Source organism: Tachysurus vachellii, chromosome 22 (genome assembly GCF_030014155.1).
Source record: "Tachysurus vachellii isolate PV-2020 chromosome 22, HZAU_Pvac_v1, whole genome shotgun sequence".
Lineage (NCBI taxonomy): Eukaryota > Metazoa > Chordata > Actinopteri > Siluriformes > Bagridae > Tachysurus > Tachysurus vachellii.
The window spans coordinates 10,456,835-10,481,717 of record NC_083481.1 but is presented as its reverse complement, the minus strand read 5'-3'; the positions used below and the strand labels follow the sequence as shown (position 1 = coordinate 10,481,717).

At 37.4% G+C, this 24,883-nt stretch overlaps 1 protein-coding gene across 2 annotated transcripts in view; it reads left to right on the top strand.

Moving 5' to 3' along the window:
• The window catches only part of foxj3 (forkhead box J3), an 85,256-nt gene that overhangs the window by 12,202 nt on the left and 48,171 nt on the right, over positions 1-24,883 (top strand). For both annotated transcript variants that reach the window (XM_060857722.1, XM_060857721.1), the window contains exon 2: positions 23,911-24,329. In XM_060857722.1, coding sequence (XP_060713705.1) covers positions 24,009-24,329 — 321 coding nt within the window. In that variant the 5' untranslated portion in view covers positions 23,911-24,008. The remainder of the gene's footprint in view (positions 1-23,910; positions 24,330-24,883) is intronic.

The window sequence follows — 24,883 nt, the reverse complement described above, 5'->3', positions numbered from 1 at the left end:
GGCTCTCTTTGTCTTGTGCCATCACCCTTCCCATCTCTATATTAAAAAAACAACAACATAAAAAAGCATTCATACGCGGCTCTTTAACAGTCACTCAGTCTGTGGAGGTTTCTGGTGAATGCCTCATGTTAGTAAAATGAGTCATATTTCCTTTGGACTGAGCCCTGCTGCCTGCATGCCTGCTGAATGGGGGATGGGTTGACTCATCCCATACAGTTCTGCTGCTATAAAGAGTTGGTCACTTTAAGTGGGCTATGATGGTATTAAGAAAGCAATACTGCATTGGTAAAGGGTTAGGAGACATGTTGATCAATGGAACTTCAGAATGGCAGATGCCTGGGTGTCTGACACTGGGGTGGACTGGCTGAGTCATCCATTGTAAATAGACCAGTTGGAATCCCAGCCCTTTGCGGTTATGTTGCCAGAGTCTGCACATGGAAAGGGAGGTTAGATTGAGGTTGAACGAGCTTTTACCTGCAAAGAAAGAAAACAAAAAACCCCTGCTCAAAAAAACGTAATGCAGTGAGTAATTTGGATATAAAACAGAAAAAGAGGTAGATTTACATGCATTAAAGTGCTTAGTATTTTCCTTTTTTCTAAGAGATGCCTAGATTAAAGAAAATATAAATATTTTTTATAAATAAAAATAAAATATAAATATAATTGAGCTATTTCCCTTTCTTAGCGAGTTGTAGTTTGTAAACCTCTTGCCTTTCCGTTACCTGCTTTATTTGGGTTCTTGCCAGTGTTAGTGAGTCACAGGAGACTTGGTGACCTACTTTTTTAAGTCTTTTAACAGTGCCAGAGTTTTATATCAAGAATGATAAAGCAGATAAATACGAGTCTGTGACTCATTTGAATTGACAATACCAGCATACTTATCACCCAAGGAATCCTATTGTTTAAGGTTGTAATCAGTTTGTGGGAATGTAAGAGTCCTATGTAACTGCTACTGAATCATATTTATTAACTACCACATGGAGTGTTTCTGGCTTGTCTAGGTTTCTAGCTGTATTGCACATTCATAGTCATGCATATGGATCTTTTCTGCCATATCAGGGAAAAAAGTCTTATGCTACTTAGTTTTTTTGACAAATTGTTGGGCTGAAAATGACTGAACATGGTCTTGCCAGTATTTTTTTCTTGTATTATCTCGAATTGTCGTGCTCAAGATGTATAAAATGTTGGCTTACATTGCAGATAAGACATAGTTATGACATAAACTAATATGCAGAATCAGTAAAAAGTTACCGTAGGTGTCTCATTTAGTTGACATAAGCACTTGAGAATATACTCATGCTGTGACAGATTATCTGATAAATGTCAGTAACTTGGGATTACAGTAACCCATCTGTTTTTTTAAGTAAGCCTAATTAAGATTCTGTGATCTACCCGAAAAGGAAATGTAAAAGAAAATGTACATTTTAAAATTAATCCAACTAATTGGTAACGCATCAGTTTATTCATGGATTACCTAAATAGTTTTTAGTTGCATTATTAATGTACAGTGTACCCACATTCTCCAAATATTTAGTCCCACTTGTCAGTTAAACATAAATGGAAATCATGAAATCTGTAGTGTTCTTGTGAGACTAAACTGCACTGAAGGACTAACAGCTGAGGTGTTTCTAGTCTGTCATATAAGTGGAGACAAATTAAAACTGAATGTGACTCCTTGTGCTTGTTTGTTGTTCTCTTCCAAGCCTATGAGCTCTGATGTGCTACTCTAATGACAGATTGTGAGCAGACCTGTTCCCTGGAAAATCTTGCTCCAGAACGTGCAGGCATTTAGACTGCCATTTTTAAAATGCATTTGATATCGTCTAGGGCTGGGCGATAAAACGGTATGTATCGCGATAGACACGTGATCAATATCAATGAAAAATGTGTTTGATAAAATGTCCGATAATTTTTATTCTTTTTTTTTTTTTGGAAATGTAATTTTTATTACCGTTCTTTTAAGTTCTTGATCCAACATTTTATTCTTTGTCGGAAGAAAGCAGAGGTTGCGAAGCAAGTTTGCTTGCATTAACAAAGGCACTCACTCTGGTAACCTAGAAACGTAGGGAGTGACATGCTAACAGCCAATCATTAACAGTATCAGTTTGGTTGCACCATATCATTGTCTCGTGCTGGTGTGCTGGATTCCTCTTTAGTAACCGATGACTGATAAGCAGAAAATGAGCTGCAGCGAGCGAGGAAATTGTAAATAAAAGAGGAAAAGTCAGCTACTTTTTCCTAATTCTGCAGGTTTTATATTTCAAACAATGTTACTGTATGGTTTCGGGTTTTTTATAATACAGATGTATCTCAGTCTACCTCAGTTGTATTTATGTTTACAAAACACTGCACATATTTTAAAACACTTTATTCACCAGAAGGTGAACAGCTAGTGAACTTCCTAGCACTAAACTTGCACTAAATTCTCAGGTTTCTCTATGTTTATATTTAACACTTTGCACTATTTTATTACACTTTATTAAGCATTTCTTACATTTTATTTCATTTTGCACATTAAATGTTAAGAGATAATTAAGTGTTCATTGTGTCTTTAGACTTATGTTTACATTTTAATTATTTGAGTTTTCCTGGTTGCTGACATTTCTGTCTTAATAACTGAGGGGATTATGATTAGAGGAAGGTTAAATTTAAAATGAAAATGTTTAAATGTAATATATTTTTCTCCTGGTCATTATTTTAAATAGGTCATAGAAAATATCAATAATTATCGATATCGACCGAAATGAAACACTGATATCGTGATACAGTTTTCAGCCATATCACCCAGCCCTAATATTGTCTCTTTCCTGCCTCGATTTATGCTGCTGTTAAACATGTTAGAAAGTTACCTGTAAAAGCCAGGGTAGGTGGTAGTTGGCTATTTTCATGGTCACATAGCTGCTGATCCTGCTGGCAGCATTATACCCTTTTTACTTGCTGTGCATTTACATAGATATAGCTTTCATATTAATTCCACTGCGAGCAAAAGTGTTTAACTTTGATTATGGTATCTGGATTTATTAGAGAACTGACTTGCTTTCTGCCTAAGTTGATGTGTTTGAAAAACTGGCAAGTGTAAGGATCCGAGTGACACTGACGAGATAAATTGTAATGTCTAGAACAGGGGTCACCAACGCGGTGCCCGCGGGCACCTGGTCGCCCGCAAGGAGCACTTAAGGAGCCCGCGATGCACGTTCTAAAAATAGCACCGGTCAAAATATAGCTCCGCCTAAAAAAAATTTCTTGCTGTAGTTTTTGAATAAAAAACGCTTGCATGAACGTAGATTTTAAAATGACAATATTTAATTTCATTTTATTTAATTAAAAAAAATGAAAACAAAAATGTTTTATGTATATAACGAACTCTGGCCTTTTCTGAAGTCAAATGTCAATATTGCGCGCACGTCACGTCCGACTCCTGACACAAGGAAGTGGTGCAGCAACGATGAGGAGTTAGTTGTGATTTACCCCCCAAAAAATGGCAGAAAAGCGACAGAAAACATACCATTTTCACAGTGTTTGGGAGGAAGAGTTCTTTTTTATGTCCGTCAAAGAAAAGTGTGTGTGTCTCATTTGCGGGTCGACTGTTGTGACGGCAAAGCAGCACAATGTGGCAAGACACTTCAGTCTGCGTCACGAAAGTTTCAATGCTAACTACCCACCCGGCGGCACATTAAGGACAGAAAAAGCCGTTACAAATCCTTTCATGCAAGTGGACATGACATGCACTGCTGAGCAACTAAGTGCTCTGTTCAAATTGGATGCCAGACAGGTAGAGATAGAAATCCTAACGTTGCAAAATGACCAAAGCCCATCAGTCTGCGTCAAACTTTTGGTGCCTTGTGGACACAGAAAAGTACAGTGGTGTATGCACAGCAGCTATGAAATTTGCATGCCTTTTTGGTTCAACCTATCTCTGTGAATCAGCCTTTTCTAACATGAACTTTATCAAGAACAAACGCAGAACACGCCTTACTGATGAACATTTACAAGACTCACTCAGACTTGCAGTGTCAAATTATTCACCAGATTAAAGTGCACTGGTGTGCAGAATGCAGTGCCAGGCTTCCCACTAACAGACATTTACAGACAAAGAAGAGATAACGTGTTCATTGAAAACACCATAACATTAAACTAAAAATGTTTTTTTGAAAAAGACTAAATTATTTGTGAATATTCCTTCCATCATTGTTGTATAAATCATTGATAATAATTGTGGAGAATAATTAACATTGACATGTGAGCAGTCTCTTCACCATAATATTATTATTATTATTATTATTATTATTATTATTATTATTATTATTAAAAAGTGATCTGTGCAATTTTGCTCTTGAGGAAGTTTGTATCAAACCGGTAGCCCTTCATACTACTCAGTTCCCTTGAAGTATCCCTCAGTCTTAAAAAGGTTGGTGACCCCTGGTCTAGAAGGTTGGGTCAGAGCATCTTCCAAACGGTCTCGTGCCATGTTATGTTGCTGGTATGCACTGATCAGTAACTAACAAAAGTGGTAAAAAAAGAATGACAGTTGCTTAACCAGTGACACTGTCAAGGGCTCCTAAGACTCATTGGTGCACGTTTAATCCTTAGCCCCATGGTCCTGTAGAAATGTTTTATTTTCAAAACGATGGCCTGTCTGGTCTCATCCCACACTAGTTCCTCTGTAGCACAAATTGATTAAAAATTTAATGCTGGCTAGGAGAAGGTGTAGGAGAAGGCTAGGAGAAGGTAGGGCTGTCACTTTTTATCCGATATTCAAACGTCCTTTTGAACATGCCGTGAATATGAATTTGAACTATAATTTGCCTATTCAAATATGTATGTACATCCTAAGTGCATTAGACAGCTTTTAATTTTGTTGTGTATGATCCAGATGTGGGTGCCCTAAAAGTTTTGAAAGCCCTTTTGACCCATCAATAAATTAAGCTTATGATCCGAAAATGGAAAATAACAGCAAGCAGCAGCGCTGCCTTGAGCTGACAATTAAAACCTAAACCTGACAATTACAATCTAAAAAGCAGTGTGGGGAAGTATACAATAGATGGCAAATAATGTTTGTATTGTGGTAGCTTTTTTTTTGTTTTCTGAATAAATTGTGTAAAATTTTAAATTCATTTGAACTTGATTTTTCCAAATCAGAGCACAGTGCATTACAGCTTTTTGTGTATGGGGCTGCAGACTGGTCAGAATGCTATCTCTCCAGCAATAAACTGGCATGTGAGCATCAGATCTGGACCATACAATAGTAAGTAGACTGTAGCCTGGTCTGATGAATGACTTAAAATTTCATGTGTTTATTATTTGTGGTTGGATCTGCATGTGTTGCTTACCTGGGGAAGAAGACGAAAGTCATCTAAGGCAGTGCGCTGCTCTAGGCCATGTTCTGGATGGAAACTTCGAGACCAGGCATTCATGTGGGTGTTACTTTGACACACACCACCCACCTAAGTATTTCTGCAGGCCAGGTACACTCCTTAATGGCAGATGTTGCAGCAGTACTATGTAGTATGTACATACAGTCAGATATAAAACTGTGCTATTTATGTCTTTAGCCCAACTTTTTTATTTTTTTACCAGACAATGGTACAGTACAGAATTCATTTAATCACCAGACAATGGTACAGTACAGAAATTGTGCAACAGCTTACCTACATGATGATGTGCTGGAGAAGCTATGTGACCTCTGCTTGCTGCAGTGACCAGGCTGCCAGTCTCCGGTGTTGTCTGATGCTGGTGTTCAGGGGAGCAGTCTTCTAAAGCAGTGTTCTAGTACATGGAAATGCAGCAAGAGTGTGGGAGTCTCTGCTAGTCACAAAACAAGTCAGATTTACTCCTCTATCCTGCTCTCCACTGTCTGCTCCCTGGCAATAACCTGGATTACATCTGACTTCAGCAGACTATGCTGAGAGAGACAGCTTTCTCTTTTTCACTGATGCACCTCAGCGAGTTCTGGATACTGCCATTCAGCTAGATTGGCTCCTCAGTAAAGTAAGGATTGTGGTAGTGGTCTGTGTGTTTACTGTGTGCCTGTCAGATGCTCTAAACTAGTTTTGCAGCAGGTTAAAATCTTGCCAGAAGGAGCCATCTGTGCCCTACAGGGCTGTTTTGAGGACACTGACTGGCACCTTTTCAGGGAGGCTGCAACTGATTTTCATTCCACCAACTTGAAGGAGCACATAGTATCAGTGACATGACTGTCTCCGAGACTACCAACACATGCTAAAGTCGGAAGCTGTGGATGACTGTAACGCTGCTGATCAGAGACTCTGTCATCAGGGAAGGTGGTTCTAAGAACACTTTGCAGGCATATGCAGTAATGCAGGCTCCTGCACCATATAGCATTCTTAACTCAGGATGCTTAAGGGATGTGCAGACAAGCTGTTGAACGTTTTCAACATTTCTCTGAGCAGCTGGAACATCCTTCAAGGACAGTACAGTATTGTCCCCATGCTGAAGTAGTCTTCAGTGTCCTGACTCAATGACCATCATCCCAATGCACTCATGCTTATCATCATTAAGGTCTTTGAGATACTTATTGTGAAATATATATCAAATCCCTTGACAACCGTGGTGGGTCTCATCTTCAAGAACGACATGTCAGCCTCCGGAGATTAGGTGTAACAGCTAACAGCCTGGTTATGTAACAGCCTATTACATTTAACAGCCTATTACATGTACTCAGTGGTGTCAAAAGTATTCACATTCATTACTCAGGTAGAAGTATAGATACTAGGGTTTAAAAATACTCGAATATTCGAGCTTTTTACTCAAGTAAAAGTACTGATTTCAAAACTACTTTAAAAGTATAAAAGTAGGAAAAGGAAAAATGCCATTAAGGACAAACCCTTAGGCTGTGCCACAGGGGCCTATTGTGCACTACCAAACCTCCTTAAAAAACATATTTCTAAAGGTCATAATGACTAAAATGTTATATTAATATGATAATGTTGAAAAATTTGGGATGCACTAGGCTACCTGTTTCAGCCACATACTGTATATGCCCATTGAAAAAGAATGCATTTTAGTACAATGCAAATACATTAAAGAACCATATATGTGTACTACTGAGCTGTGTTTCATGGAGCGGAAGATATGACTAGTTGGCTATAAGTATTGTAATGGTGCAAAAAGTCAAACTTCAGAGGCATATCATCAATAATCAAACACATTGGACTTAAACAACATGCGACAAAGAGTTACTAATAGGCTTTGTTCATTGGTTCTTTGAGACAATGCATGCTCTTCTTGGCCTGAAGATCAGCCCTGCAACACTAAACAGTCTTTCACAGGCTGCTGAGGCAGGGAGTGCCGTATTAAGCTTAAGTGATACCTGGCACACAGCTGGGAAGGACTTCAGTACCTCTACTGTGTCTCCTGGGCACCCCGGGTACGCATCCAACTGCTGGGTCGTTTTCAAGGAAAAGAAGTTCATTAGAATAAAGAAATTCATACAGATTTAAAACAACATGGGTATGAGAAAATGATGACAGATTTTTTCTTTTTGGGTGGACTATCCCTTTTTAAAGCTGTTTTAGGACCACAAGCAGCTGCTGGCATGACTGAAAATTAGCAGTAAAATAATTTTAAACAGCATTTGGCTAATAGTTGGGCCTATTACCTCTTTACAAGGACCCATAGGGCCCCATACAGGTGCGTGCACTCTCATACACAGACAGGATCATGACTGTCTTTAGTACATAACTTATCAACCAGCTGTAGATTATAGCTTTGCACAATTAACTTACAAATCGTCGCTGTCGGGCGGAAACCTCGTATGTCCAAATTTGGTCAATTTCATATTTTTTCACATATCGATGCTATTGGTCAGTCCCCACGTGGGTCTGTTATTTTTACAAGTTATTAACCAATCTAAAGCCTTGAAAATAGCTTGAGCGCAAATCTCATAACTCCATTGGACACTTGATCTGTCCACCTGTTCCTCACTCTGCGGGAGAGCTTCGCGGCATATTTCTCCTCAAGAAGAGTTGCAACGAATCAACACGTCTTCTGAGGTAAATGTCTTCAAAACACTGGGCTCAAAGAAAAAAAAAATCTTGACCACCGCTAGTTTTGGTGCTCATCTGAGGACAGGAATTTAGCGCAAGACAATCCACTGCAACGCAGACTAAACCCTGGGCACTGCAGATAAGGTACAGCGGTTTTTTTTTATTTCCTGAAAAATAACGGTTTTGGAGATACGAGGATTCCGCCCGACAGCGACGAAATATTGCATATAGTAACAATATAAGCTCAGGTAACATTTGGTTAAAGTTGAATTCCAAATCTCACACCGAGCCACCAAACTAGTTTGCATCATTGCCTTCTGGTAGCAAGCAAACCATTGGCATCTACCCAAGTTTGCCACAGAAAACATTGCAAATTTATTATTATTAGTGCATTACTAGGTCACTACAATATTGTCAATAATTGACTGATGATAACAAAAACTATAGCTTTGCACAATTAGCTTACAAATATAGCAATAATTTAAGCTCAGATAACGTTTGGCTAAAGTCGAATTTGTTAGTAATTGACTAACAAAATTTCAGCTTACCGCAATATGCTTTTTTTAAATTAGACGGCGAGTTTTTGAAAGCCAATAGCTCGTGGTATTTGGGTGCGCGTAGCTTACAGCGCATGCGCAATGACTTATTTTTCCATCCAACCATTTCAAACAAATCTTCCAGGTACGGCCAGGGATGTATAAGGGTTGGGGTTGGTTGGTCTTCCTGGCTACCAACTTCCTCGCTGGTGCTGGTGCTTGGTTGTACATTGAGTTTGAGTTTTGAGCCTCTGCCACGGACATCTTCGTACTTGGCTACGTCTGCTATGTCCAGTGTTGCGGTAACTGAAGTGTGACGTGATTTGTGTCATGTGCACGTGCGATGGGTCGCATACAAACCAATAGGGTGTTGGAATGGTATATGTTTATACTTCTCATCCAACCACAATCAAATTCACTCTATTCGGATGGCGCGATTTATCTTGATAGATTTTTTTTGAATGATGACAAGCCGTAATGAAAACAAGCCGAAATGAAATAGGAGTAACGGGGCTATTTTTAAAAAGTAAGGAGTAGAAAGTACAGATAATTGCGTGAAAATGTAAGGAGTAGAAGTAAAAAGTATGCTAAAAAATAATTACTCTATAATTACTCTACTCTATTAGTATAGATACTCAAAATTTCTACTTAAGTAAAGTAATGAAGTATTTGTACTTCGTTACTTGACGCCTCTGCATGTACTATATTTTACTATCGCACTTTATTCATCACAGAACTGTTTACTGGCTGGTGCCTTGTTTTTCTTGCACTGTTTGCGCACATTTATACACTTGCATCATATGTAGTACTGTGTAGTGTACTTAGTTCTGTGATATCTCAGGTAGTTCTGTGTTTTTTTTTGTAACATGGAAGTCCTGGTTTAACATTTTCATTTTACTGTGTATTGCTCCAGTTCTTCTGTTTTTGTTTTTTGTTTTTTTTTTGTTGCCAGTTAAAGCATTTTAATGCTATGTAACATTTTATCCAAGAAATTACATCGAAGAAGCCCATTCTGTGTTACTCAAATACAGACACATGAATATGATCCTAGTTATAGCCTTTAATGAAAAGGCATTACTTTTTTTTATGTAGTTATTTATTTTAATATTCAGCCATTGCAGTACGCACTGTGGGTATTCTGCAGACTTGGAAGCAGCTGATGACTCATACCTCAGACCAGGTAGAAGGCAATCTCGGATGAGAGTCATGTCTTTTATGGTCTTTGTGATTTTTTTTTAAGTTTTATTTATTTACTTTATATTTATACGAGTAAAAGCTTGCCTTTTAGCTCATGAATATCCTGATTTTAATTTTAAAATAACTAAAATTTACATTTAATAATTAAATGGCTTGTAAAATAATTTTTCACACCTCATTGTGAACCTATTGGTTAACCACGTAATGTTTAGGAATGCTTAGTTACTTAGCATTATTAATGCTAAAAACTGAAAACAAAAGAAACTAAGCCAGAGGAACCTGGCCAACATTGTCTAAAAAATAAACTTTTTAGATTAAAACCCCAAGAAAAGTGTCAACCACTCAATCTGATTGAGAGTCTGTGACAGCCAAATTGTCACAAAAGGTGAAGTTTCCTCTGCTGGGGTGAGTTGCACTGCAGTGCCACTCAGGGTTTTATTTTGTTGTTTCTCTTAACATACTTGTATACAGATTATTATTAAATTTATTTATTTATTTATTTATTTATTTTTGTATTGAGTTGCTAAGTAAACAGCTGTGTGTGTACATTTTCTTTCTATAATTATTACCAAATTAACATGTGGTATTATGAGCGGGCTACAGTATGCTACATGTACATAGACTGTCAGAATATTCATGAATTATTGTTTGTAGATTATTTATATGTAGACCAGCTGATCAGATTGATTCTTTTGATATCAAATATGATGCTACACTTTTACTATTTTAAAATGAGTTTTACTTTGGGTTTTTTTGGTAATACTATTCATATCATTTTGGCACCTTTGCTGTGTGTACATCCCACATGCACCTGGACGTTCTCAGACTCCTGTGGTGTCAGGTTGGATAGCTGCCTGGTGTGCTTTACTCCCATGTTTTTACTGGCAGGTCTGCTGGCATGTAACAGAAAGCCATTACAAGAGTTTGTTGTGGACTGGGTCACAGCAGCAGTTTCTGGTATGCGTTATAGAATCAAGTGGTAATAGAAACCGTTTTGTGTTTAACAAATGTTAAATGCGTTGGTAGTGTAGTCATTTTCTGATTTAGGGGCTTTTTAAACCTGGTCACTTCATGCGTTTTCTGCGCTTGAATAATCCGTTTCATAATGGAATTGGAAAGAAATAAGAGACACAATTTGTTTTTATAGCACTGTCTGTTTTCTTACATTTAAAACTGTAGCTTGTCATTCTTTTTTGAAGTGTTATAAGCTTGGATAGTGATCAGTACTAATATAAAGCTCCTGCTGGATGATAATGGCAGGTCAGCAGTTTGCGCCAGTGATCCTCTGTTCTGAATGAGTCATGCTGCCAGCCACATGATGTATGACTTCTGCCAAATGACTCATCCCAAATAAGAGCATTTCTTAAAGCAATGCTTAGAATGCTGAGACAGAACCAAGAGATTTCTATATTTCTAAATAAACATGTTTAGTGGGAACATGCATACTAATCAGGGGTAACATCTTGTTGTATTTTAGGAATCATAGTCTGTAATTTTTTCAGCGAGTTATCGTTTTAATCTGAAAATAATTTTTCAAATCACTATATTGTTTAATTAATTAGAGTTTGAGTAAAAACTTTCAGTTAATTGCTATTTGAACCTATATCAGTGTGTAGTTAGGGCTGGGCGATAAAACGATAACGTTTAATCAAGTTTGGTTGCACTATATCATTGTCTCGTGCTGGTGCTGGATTCCTCTTCAGTAACCGGCGACTGATGAGCAGAAAATGAGCCGCAGCGAGCGAGGAAATTGTAAATAAAAGAGGAAAAGTCAGCTCGCCAGTACGGCGGTTTTTTGGATATTATAACTAAGGCTGAAACGATTCCTCGAGTAACTCGATTACAAAAATTGTTCGAGGCAAATTCCTCTGCCTCGAAGCCTCTTTTAATTCATTTTAAAGCTCACGTCACGTTCTTGTGCAATTACTTTGTGTGTATGTGCGCGCGCGCGCGTGTGTGACAACGCGCTTACGTAAAAGCGGAAGGAGACGCGAGGAGTTGGCGGTCTTTTGAGTTGAGGCCGTGGGCGCGTGCGGGCTGCAAAATGTAAGGGCGCGATAACAATGTCAATGAGCAACAAAAAGAAACAAACAGGAGAAAACGACAGAAAATGTCCAAGTTTTGGGACCCTATCAGAGCGTCTGTTTTCTGCAGCAGGAGACATTGCTTCAAAGCGCAGGGCAAGCGTCAGTTCTGAGCATGTTGATACCTTTTTTTCGTTGCAACCACATGTTCCTTTAAAGACTTTTAAAGCACACACGTTGAGAGAGAGACTTTTATATTCTGATTTTATATATATAAAATATATATATATATATATATATATATATATATATAGAGAGAGAGAGAGAGAGAGAGAGAGAGAGAGAGAGAGAGAGAGATACATATGCGCGCTTAAAGCACTTGGTGTGAAACCATGCATGGCCTCTAGGTCCAAGTTCCTGTCCATGTTTTTTTGCCCCTTAAATACCACATTAAATACCACATTATTTCCAAATTAGACAGTAAAGGTTTGTTATGCCTGAGCTGTAGATTTTGAATCTTTTAGTCCTGAAAGTTAAGTTGCATGACAAAGGCAACGTATTATTATTATTACTATTTATTTTAATGTATGCCTTAGTTTTGATACTTTAAAAAAGTAATTTCAAAATAATTTATTTTTTTGTTTTTGCATCTCAGAAAAGGGTTCATTTAAAACCCAGAATGTATGTCACTTAAATGTACTTAATTCTTCTACTTTGTCATTGTTCACAGTACAAGTACAGACAGAGAAACAATGGGTAATATCTAAATGTTTATTTTTGATAGAAAATATTGTTGTATGCATTGCATACTATGCATTTAAAAATAAAAGTTCATTTTTCTAAAAAAGGAAACCAATTAGTTGTTCATTTTAAGAGAACCGTCTTATTTTCTCTTGTATATTTAATGTTGCTCTTTAAGCAAAAATACATTTTATCAGATTACTCGATTAATCAATGAAATTTTTGGTAGAATACTTGATTACTAAAATATTCGATAGCTACAGCCCTAATTATGAGTCTACGAAAATATACTTGAATAGTTCAACTTCAAGTATGATTAGTGTAAGAATAACTTGAGTTACTTTTTCATATTTCTCCAGGTTGTATATTTCAAACTATGTTACTGTATGGTTTTGGGTTTGTTTTTTATAATACAGATGTATCTCAGTCTACCTCAGTTGTATTTATGTTTACAAAACACTGCACATATTTTAAAACACTTTATTCACCAGAAGGTGAACAGCTAGTGAACTTACTAGCACTAAACTTGCACTAAATTCTCAGGTTTCTCTATGTTTATATTTAACACTTTGCACTATTTTATTACACTGTATTAAGCATTTCTTACATTTTCTTTTATTTTGCACCTTAAATGTTAAGAGATAATTGTTAAGTGTTCATTGTGTCTTTAGACTTATGTTTACATTTTAATTATTTGAGTTTTCCTGGTTGCTGACATTTCTGTCTTAATAACTGAAGGGATTACGATAAGGGGAAGGTTTAGCTTAAAATAAAAATGTTTAAATGTAATATATTTTTCTCCTGGTCATTATTTTTAATGGGCCATAAAAAAGTTCAATAATTATCGATATCGACCGATATGAAACACTGATATCATGATGCAGTTTTCGGCCATATCGCCCAGCCCTATGTGTAGTAAATAAAAAAAAAAAAAAAAAAATCTAAAAAAATAAATAATATTTTAAAAAACAATCTATTGTAACACAAATCTCAGATAAATTACGATGTGCAACATTTTCATTGTTACTTGTAAAATTGAAATTTTACATCTTTGAGGCTGTTCATAGGTTTCTTTGATTTGTTTTTTTGTTTTGTTTTGCAAATCAAAAAATCTGATTGTAGGTTTGCAGTGGACAAAGAAAAGGTAGAAGTTAAGCAGAAGGAAGTAACCTCGGCGATCGTTAAGGTCTTTCCCATCCGTGAGGCTATTCCAAATCCTTAACTATAGTTAAACATAATCTTTCTTTTATGTTGCTTTTATGTATATCTTATGAATATTCATGCTTAAACCATCTCCTCTTTTATTATATTAGCTCTTGTATGGTCTGGCTTTGCACATGAACAGGATTTATGGAAATAGCTGTCTTTTTGCAGAAACGTATATTTCACTATACAGCTAGGTCATGTTTCTATTTTTACAGATTACAGAGACCACAAGCATTTAGTTTAGCTAACAGAATGCAAAAATTTTGTTTTTGAAGTGGACAACTCACTTCCCTGTTCATCTAGGACAAGTAAATCACATGTTCAGGCATTTCTTTCTAATTAGTAGTTTTCTAATTTGTTTTTCAGCAGATGTCATTTTTTTTTGTATGTGGGTAACGTTTTTATTTATTTATTTATTTATTTATTTCCTTTTTTTCGCCCCCTAAATAAATGTTTTTTTCACACCATTGCAGGTATATTGTGCAGATTGGTGCTATAAATACATAGTGCACACATAACTGTTCCTGAATTGTAATCTGTTGATTCGATCTGGTCATCAGTTGTACTAGATGGAAACAGATATTTATATAGATAGATAGCTCATGCTAGCTCATGCTTGCTCATGTTGCCATAGTTAGTCATGCACACTGTGCAGGGATTTGAGGATGTGTTTAATACTTTGTTTAATCAGAGAGATTTGTCAGGAGTAGGATTGTGGGTTGTGATGGCAAATCCATGCTTTCTGATCTCTGTTTGTTGTGATACAACTCAAAGGAAAGCTGTTTGTGGTATGAATATTTGTGGATCTTAAAGATCAGAGCTAGTATCAGAACTAGTATGGATTTGTTTAGGTAACCTGTTTTAAAGATTTAAGACTGGTTTATACTGGTATGGTTTTACCAGTTTATTCACTGGGTTGGTTCCAGTTTATGCTTATTTGTTGAAGGATATAATCATGTACGGATCTTTCCAACTGAGAGAAGTCTTTTTGAAGAATGGTGTAAATCCCTGTAGACTTTTCCAAAGACTATAGACTAAATATGTAGGTACGGGATTGTTGATGATTTCAATGAGGAAATTAGTAAAAGTAGTTAGATCTGTAATCACAGATCTGATCGAGAAATGTTTTCTACAGGGTTAATCAATCTGTCTAGTCTGAATTTCTTGCATGATGTTTTTATTTTTGCTATTATAATACTTCAGGAAGTCATTGCTGCTACAGCAATCCTGCATGTTTGGTGTGGTTCATAGTTAATTTTAATACAATATTAAATATGAATTAACCTGGTTTTATGTTGAGTTGTCTATTAGAACAACACCTCATATTGTGCTTCAGAAGTCTACAGCTTTGGCTTTAATTTTCTTTTTATTTTAGTAAATAGCAGTTTTTGAAGTTAATAAACCTCGTCTCTCTTAGCTTAAGCAAGACAAACTTGTTAGCTTGAAGAGGTTGGTATAGGTGGACAAAATGATGATCCTCAAACAAAAGCTGCATCAGACAATAATCACAGTCTGTAGTGCTCGATGCATTTAAGACACAGTCTGGGCTTCCTATTGATTCGCTGTAAATCCTTACATTAGTGTGGCTTTTCCATCTTGACTTTAAATTGTTAACATGTGTTCAGATATTCAGCATTAATGTCATCTAATGTAGAGAGAGGAAGTGAGTCAATGATACTGCATCCTGCCCTAACAGTATCCTGTTGATGTATGTTGACACGAGTGAATGTGTTAACCTATAGTTAAGCTACTGCTTATGCAATTGTACGTTTAATTCATGATTAATGAATGTGTGACAGAACAGCTTTAAATTTGTTTTCAGCTCAATAGCCTAGTCTCAGAAAGTAGGCATCCTTTTTGGTAGTCTTAATGGATTTTTCTAGAAACTGGCTATGGGCTCACACCAGTGTTCCTCTTTTAGCCCTACGGCTTGCCGTCATATTTTTCACTAGTGTTACAGACGAGCCAGGAGTTCTAAGTTAAACCTTCAACTTCTGCAGAACAATTCAGTGTGATTTCTAAATGTATATATTTCTGTAAAGCTGCTTTCTGAAATTATCCAATTTTACGTTCAAAGACTGATCATTTTTATCCTTTATGAGGCAGAGGTTACAAGCAAAAAAACTCCCTTCAACGAAGTTTGGAAGAAACCTTCAGTGAAACCAAGCCTCAAAGGTGAACCCATCCTCATCCGAGTTACTCCAGATGCACTTATAAATAATTTCCATTCTGTAACTTTGTACTAGATACAATTATGTAACCAGAAAATTCATTCTAGTTTTAAGATGAAGTTTATCTTGAAGTTATCAACTGTTCACTGACAACTACAATTGCGACGTCTTAACGCTAACAGTGCAATTGTAGTTGTAAGCCATCTTAGCAAAACTACATCATTTTGCAGTCCAAAGAAATCTTCATGGTTTTTAATTTCACAACATACACAATCTTATCTGGAATTTATGGCCAGGTGTGACAAAAGTACATAAGCTGGAAACCTGAATTAAGTTCTCAAGTCAGTGGCTCAGAACCTGTGTAGCTGTAATCAGTGATTACTCCCAATCTTCAGTATACAGAAAATAAATAATAAGGAATGTTGAACTGTTCTAAACACCCTGTGTCTGCCCACATCTGCGGTTACTAAGGTGTGATTTTTGTTCTTTTATCCCTAAACTTTTAGTTTTTGCAGTGTGTGTCTCAGAGCTGCATGTAGCTGGTCATGCATTAGATGCTTTAGTGCTTACAAATTTAAAATCATTCATCTTTATGCCATATAATTTTAAGTGAGTGGCTGGTGTTCCCCTTCTGAATCACCATGTTTCAGTTCTTCATTTCCTCAGATTAGCTCCGTGACTCATTACACACAGCTCATAACGTCAAAATCCTTAAATATATATGAACTTTCCCTTTGTAAATATTAAGTAAACTTCTATAGCTTACCGAGATCTTTTTGTAGGCTTTAGTGGTTGTTGCCTTTTTTTGCCTGGGGTTATTTGCCATTTGCCTGAATTTCTGTTTGATAGGAAATAGCATATCTTTGGAAAAACAAAGCTATAGTACAGTAAAGAACAGCTATAAATCTACATCACTGTTGTCCACACTAGGGGTTTGTTCACCGGTGTTTGAGTCTGCTGTCATAAATGGCCCATTTGTCTGTACTTGGTTGAACATGATGCAGTAGCAAAATGCCGTCAGACCTCACAAAAGGGTTAATGGGCAAAAAAAAGCTTAACACTGACTGAGGATTGAAAACAAGAAGTATTTTGACTAGCAATATTTAGCTCTAGCACTCTAATATACTGATAAGCATTTCGCAGATATCAGCTTCATAAAATCAATGGCAGCTTTTGTCGTTAACAGCAAAAATAGTGCATTTGTTTTATTATAATAATTTTAATTGCACAAATCTATTTCCTGTTGAAAGTATCTCCAGCACTTCAATATTTTAGTACAAGAGGAATACTAGGTCACGCAACCTTTGGTTTAAAATATCTCAACATGACGTGGATGATGTGATCTTGGTATTGTTTTTTAATATGTGAATTTCTCTTTGCAGCCCATTTCCAACTTCTTTTTTCTGAATTCTATATGTGGTGCAAAATGTAATGCATAAGTGCTTTAATTCCCACATGACTGCAGGACTAACAGTGCCTTTGGGTTCAGGCTGGCTTTGCTCTAGCACATAGGCATGCTGTTTCCTACAGAGCATATTAAAATCAGAGAAGAGCTGAGTATTTAATTGTTGCCCAGGAAAGAAACAACAGGAATTCAGATGAGAAAAGAGCTTTCAAGAATGCCAGGACAAATGATATTTTTGCCAAAGCCTTAAGTGCTTTATTTGTGATTCAGCAGCAGCAGGCTGTGGTGAGTGACTGCCAGGCTGGCACTGATCTCAGGGGGGGATATGTGTTAATGTGGAGGCCTCGGGCGAATGGAGCAGTGTAATTGGGTTCGCATGGTTGGTGTCAGAGTTGCACTGCTGCTCCACACACAAAGGGTACCTTCTAGCCAAGCTGCTGGGGGACATGAAGACAATCCCGCTCCTGATGAGTGTGCTAATTCACTGGAAAGGCCTTATTGAATTACTGGAATGCTGAGCATTAACGGTGCAAGGGCCTTTGGAATTCACGATTGCCCAGGGCATTGTGATTTGTCAGCATGTGCTTTTATTTGCCACCCAGTTATCAAAGAGACTGTGAGTGGTGGCCAACTGCTGAGAAAATCTTTCTAATATCCCCAAATGGCATAATTACTCTTGCATATATTCAAATGCCTTACTCCCTTTCCATAATTATTTGAGTGTATCTGCATTGGAGGTTGCAAAGTCCATTGTCTCTGCTTTTAACCCCATACCACGTCTTGTAGGTGATTAACTTGAATGGATTTTTGCTCCATTGGTTTTGGCACTGTGTATGCATCTGTAAGTAAAGGTTATATGCATTCCAGTTGTTATGGATAAACTCATCCAAAGTGCTATTTTTATTGTTACTATTAACCAACATGTAGTTATATTTACAGCATAAGGCATTTAAGTATTTGAGATTAGTTCATTTATGGTGTACTACATTTATATTAACCAGCCACTTGAATGAACATGTTGCTATATCTCATCAAACCCTAAATGTTACTTGCAAGAAGGGGGTTATGTAGACTATTCTGGTGGGTATTGGTCTCCTTGGCACAATGTAACGGTGTGCACTGTGGACATACCACCCGAGCTGTCAAGCCTTATTACTGTAACGCATCTCCCACAGTTGACAAGAATGTGTAGGTTATGTAGACTATTCTGTCCCCTTGGCACAATGTAACGGTGTGCACTGTAACGGTGTGCACTGTGGACATACCACCCGAGCTGTCAAGCCTTATTATCTCCCACATTATTATATCTCCCACAGTTGACAAGAAGCCCCCCCACAAATCAGATCTGCCAGTCTTTAGCTGGGGTCTCCACAAAAGAAGCCCAGTCTCTAAACACCTGAGATCCCAAGCCTTAGGATAGACCAAGCTGTGAGTTCTGGTCTGCTGGAGGCAGTAATAAGCCAAATATTGTGCTTGGCAGCAAGGTGTGCAGAACAGTAATGATGTCCAACAAACGCAACAAATTGGTGGTTAATGTTTTTTCGTACTGGTGAGGTTTCATTAGAACCATTAAGCCTTTAATGGTGGAGGACGACTGACATAATAAGCCACTGCTTTTTATCTTCTTTTGAAAACACGTTGTAGGATAGCTCTAGCAGGCAGTTAAGGCACCCCAGCTCTCCAAAACACAAAAGGAAGCCGTTGCTATTTTTGTATTTATCATATTTTAAAATAACTCAGTAAGCCACAAGGCCTCTGGGCTGGAAAAACTGAGGAATATCCCATTGACTTCAAGGCAGGTGAGAGGCTTTCCCACCCCTCCCTGTTTTTCCCTTCTGCAATCACTAAGTCAACATGAGGCCTTACCACACTCTTTAAAAACGTTGTTGATATAGAAGCTATGGCCCAAGTTTCGGTTAGGAGTGGAGGTGTCAAGGTTTTGTTACTAGGTTACATCACTGTTTTCTTGTGAGGCAGTGTGCCAGATCTTCAGGCGGCGTGGAGGAATCTCAAAGTGCACTTCCCCTTTGACTAAGCCAAATTACTATCCTCCAAAAGCACTGCTCCACCACACGCAACTGTTTGCTAACACACACACACACACAATTCAACTCTGGATTACTCGTATTGTTACTATCTACCGATTAACATGTTCATTGTTTTTGCCATTTGAAAATCAAAATCTGTGTGAAACAACTTTTTTTTTTTTTTTTTTTTTTTTTTCAAATTTTTGCATGCCTAATGATGTGATAATGCTGTCTTTTTTTGTGTAGTAGCAGTAAAGACATTTCATCACACATCTTACTTGGCTGTGGTACTGATTGAATGGTGAAAGCTTCCCAAAATAATATGAATCAGATTGCAGTGAACTTGAGTTCGGGTTTGTCTTCGTGATCATTCCTATCTGCTTATTTTAACAATCAGTTCTGATTCCTGTCCTTGGATTGTTTTTGTATGGAATCATTTGATATGGAGCTGATGTGCTTCTATGAGTTTCAAAATGCAATTGCATGATTTTTCATTCAATTACAAAATTGACCTATTTTGTAAGTATAGCGGTGCTCATTCTAAATTCTGAAGCTATGAGAACGATCACCAAATGTTTTTGGCCTTGACACCACAATAGTAGCAATTTATTAAATTATTACTGTTAGACTAAGTGACAAGTAGACCAGTCTCATGACACTTCAACTGCCAGACCAATAGCACACTTGACATTAGTAATAAGTTACTTTGAATTTTAACTATAGCAGACGCAGTTTTAAGCTTTCTTGGAATTTGTTAAAAAACACATGTAAAAAAATTGTGTGTGTGTATATTATTTTAGGCTCAAATGTTAAGTATCAACCATAGTTCATGTTTTCTTTAACCTAAAGTGCCTATTACATTAATTTTAATCATGTCACTTTGTGAATTAATAAGCTATTCAAATATTTCATATTTGGAATTTTATCATTTGGTATTTTAACCAAGATCATTTTGGATTGGCCAAAATTCTACAGGCATTTGTACTGGTACATTATACTCCAGCTCAGCTTACACACTGTTAGGCTGGTACAGGTTTGAGCCTCTTAGTTCCAGTGATGGGGGAAATATTAATGCTATGCCATGCAGTTGTGTGCTACCAACTTTGTGGTAACAGTTTGTGGCTGACCCGTGTATGAATGTGATGGTCAAGCATCAACATAAATTTTGGCTATGTAGTACATGTCCAACATAATTACCTCCAAAATTTAGGCGCAAAATGTCTGACTACATAGTAACATGCAGCCAATCCATGGTTTTTCCTGGGTCAAAATTGGTCTTCGGTGGTGGCTGACTGACATGGTCATCCACACACAGCAAAGAATACCCTAGTACCAACATGATCCACAAGCCCAATATTGACAATAAATGTTAAATTTAAAATAAATACAATATAAAATATTGTTCCTCATTGTTAATATTTGGGTTTTTCATTCTTTTTATTTTCTTTTTTTTTGGGCCCATAATTTTCTTCCAGAATGTGGCTGAGAATTATTCAGTTTTAAACCTCTTCCAAAAATATATATCGACTATGAAATTATCAGACACAGATATTACCTGTCACTCTCACTGTCATCCTTTCTTGCCCTCTTTGCAAAAAAAAGCTGTGATTTTTCCACGACTGGTTTTCATAGTTTTGAAAGATAAAATCCTTTTTTGATAGACCTGATAATTATTTTAGTATAATCATATCAATTAAAAAGTAGCATTAAAAACGTAGCGTTAAAAGGTGTAATAGTGTAATTTTTATACCATATAAATTTTTATAAAACAACTAGCAACAGCTTGCTTTGTGCTTTGATCTAGTTTCATCTCACTCCAGTCTAACTTTAAACTAAATGATTTTATAGGTAATTTACTACACATTGCCATAGGCCTATACATACTGTGGATTATTAAGGCTAAATTTTACTAAACACTCTTGCTAAATGGGGTAAGCGCACTTACTTTCTCATTTCAGATGTGTATGAAGTAATGAAGAAGTAATGATATACACAGATTCAGACACTGACGGGCAGACCAATTGCTTTAACCATTCATTATAATGAATCGGCTCAAAGGAGTCATTAGGTCGCGAATCAGACTTTAGCGGACCTGTTGTGTGGGAATCCTGGCTGTTAGGACATCGCGAAAGATTTGTCAACTCACACACACACACACTCTCTCACTCACACACACACACACACACACACACAAAACACTTCATAACTGGATAGATTTTTTTTTTTGCGTTTATTTAAAGTTATGTCAGCTGCATGTGCGGAATGCTTGTCAAAATTGTAAGAGAAGATAAGGCAAGTTTTTGTTTTTTACTGCAATTCACACCCAGCGGTAATTCAGCAAAAATATTCTCCGAATGCACCACGTGAAACATGGATTCGGCCTTCCGACATTTAGGATCAGTTGATTTTGATGCGAGGGAGAGAGCAAAGACAGAACTGAAGACAGAGAGTGCCCGCGTGGGGGTGGGGCGCTGTGCTCGTTCTCTCCGTCACTTCGTCAGTAGCCTGCTTCACTCACAAAACCCAATTACAGATCAAATAATTTTTTAGCGGGACAAAAAATTGTTTTGTCGGCCGCCAAAAAATTTTCAATGTAGGAAAAACCCTGCAATCATTAAAGAGTCAAAAGAGTGACACAATAAGGGGGAAATGATTCTAAAGTTTTGAAGTTTTAGTATTTATGGATTAAATTTCTTTAGTAATGACAAATTTTATAAATAAGATTAGCAAACTAAGATATTTTACTTAAAGAAAGGATATTTGCACACTAGGTATGACATCCAGTGACCATTTGCATATCTATAATGTCTAATGACTAGACATTATGACGTTCATTGTATTTTACTTGCTAGGTATATGAGTATACTAAAGAATATGCCCTCAAAACTAAAGAACGTATAAAAACAGCGCTTAAATTTGTATTTATTTTTAGCACTTTGCTTTGGTTCCCATTCAATTCACATAATGTCTTGAACATCAATTTAATACACCAGCAAGAAACTTAAAGCTTTGCCTTTGTCTATGGCCATGAGCAAAAGCTTGTAGTATGAGTTTGAAGAGAATCAAAGCACTTCCATGTGTCTGTTCCCGAGGGTGTGCTGGCTTCAGTGAGCTGGACCAGCTAACCTCTATGTTGGAGCAGAGCATCTGCCAGGCCTCTCTTCGTCATATGCCAGCAGGCTCATCCCCTTGTGCCCTTCTTTACTCTTTGGGTTTCAGCTAATGAGGTGAGATGCTGGTTATGTTTTAATGTCTGCCTCTGCCGAGGTGCTCTAATTATCATGGCACTTAGATTTTCCCCAGCATCTGGACCATTTACAAAGGTCAAAATAGCAGCAGCCTCGTTTGGAGAAGGGTGAGGTTAGAGGCATGAACTCTGGCATTATGCCAGCATGTCAAATGAGGGGGAAGTTTGTGGTTTGTTAGGATTAACATTTTGTGTTTGTTTATATATATATATATATATATATATACTGCTTGGTATATGCTACGTATAATAGTCGTGTGCAAAAAATATAGAAAGATTTAATTCAGTCTGCAATGATTTTGAGTTTTGTTTTAGAAAGGGTTATAGATTTTAACACCTTTTTTACATGATCATAATCATAAATTTTGTCATACTCACCTTTATTGTGGGTTGTGACTCACCTTTATGAAAAAGCTAAAGTAAAGTAAAAAATATCAACCCACTAGATTTTAGAAGCTTACATTTATTTTACAACATTTTCTACTGTGAAGAGGTTTCAAATAGTATGTCTTGGGTCTCTCCTATGGTTCTCCCAGAAATGTTTGGAATATTGTGTGGGATATTCCCTGATTTCCTTTTCTAGCCATATTGTCTCAGTGATTTTCTAAAAAAAAAAAAAAAAATTAATAGCAAGTGAGCTTTCACTCTGGTTGCTTGGCTATGTACCTTTGCCTGAAATAAGGTCCCCCATGCTTGTTCCCTTCTATTTTAGGAGAAGTGAGGGCATGGTGCCTAAAACACAAGGTTGTTTGTGGGTGTTGGGTGCAGCCACAAGCTGGCATGAGGCACGCTGGCAATTCTGTGCCTTGTTTACAACTCAGGCTGGGTGGAGCGAGGGAACAGAAAGCAGAGAGGAGAGGGTTACTACCCTTAGGCCCACAGGAGAATCGAAATTCCTTATGAACCATTTCTGCTTTTGACTGTCAGTTGTGAAAACAATTCTGCAGCATTGGTAAGCTGACTCACACTGCTGTAATCTGAACCACTGTTTGTAGGACAGAGGTAGGAGGTGGGCCAGACAGCCTGGTTAGCCTGCACTACAGACCAGTGTCTGGGCATGCAAATTAGAGCACAGGCTCTTTTTCCTTTGACTGTTATGCAATAAAATAGATATTACTAGCTTGTTTTTTCATGATGCTTTGACATTAACATTTATTTCTCGCCATTTCTTTCATAAGAGAGATAATAAGATGGTTAATGATTGATATGTGAGTGTTTGATAATGTCCAAACAAACCCCAATAGGTTTGATTATGATGAGAGTCACAGCAGTTTATTTAGTCAATATGTTAGCCAACCAATGATTTAATATTGTTTAATGAATTAAGTACCATATTCTATTTCCCTACAGTTTTGACCTGGAATCTGCTGAGGCGCTTGGGCTCCAAGCTGAAGGAGCTTCCGCGCTTGCCCCCAATTTTTGCCCAATCTCCATTTGCTCCATCCACCATGACCTCGGAGCTGGAGAGCAGTTTAACCTCCATGGACTGGCTGCCACAGCTGACCATGCGAGCAGCCATCCAAAAAGCTGATGCCCAGGGTGCCCATGGGCCAGGCATGGCTAAGAAGAGTGCCCTGCTGGACCCCAACACTACGCTGGACCAGGAGGAGGTTCAGCAGCACAAAGATGGAAAGCCTCCATACAGCTATGCCAGCCTCATCACATTTGCCATCAACAGCTCACCAAAAAAGAAAATGACCCTGAGTGAAATCTATCAGTGGATCTGTGACAATTTCCCTTACTACAGGGAAGCAGGCAGTGGCTGGAAGGTAAGAGCAGTGGGTCCTTGTTTGTTTATTTGTTTTTGCTCTTTCTGTCCGTCAAGATGCATTTGCATGGATGCAATGGACTCACTCCACTTAAATTCAATCACTGTGCCACATAAGCCCAGAATTCAGGCAAGAGGAGATGGCCAAGGTTAATGTGTGAAATTATCTTTGTTTCTTATCCTGTCAAGATGTTTTGCGGGGAATTATTTTGCAAATATAAGGTGGAAAAATCATTTGCAAGCATCTCTTTTAGTGCTCACATTTCTACATGAAAAACGGCATCTTTTCTCTGTTTGAAAAACAAAATGTTAAATATTAACACTCAAAACCAGATTAAAAATGCTTCCTCTGTGAAATGAAAGTGTTGATATTCAGAGAAGCAGATCTAGCTGAAATGAGGCTCAGGAAAATATCTCCTATTCATGGATTGTATTATTCATGCCAGATGCTTTGATACAAGTCCATTATGCAAGAGAGTACCATTGCTGTGTCATCTTCTCAAGTAGCATGTGATATACAGAGATGAAGCCATGCTGATTGCCTTTTAAAGACCG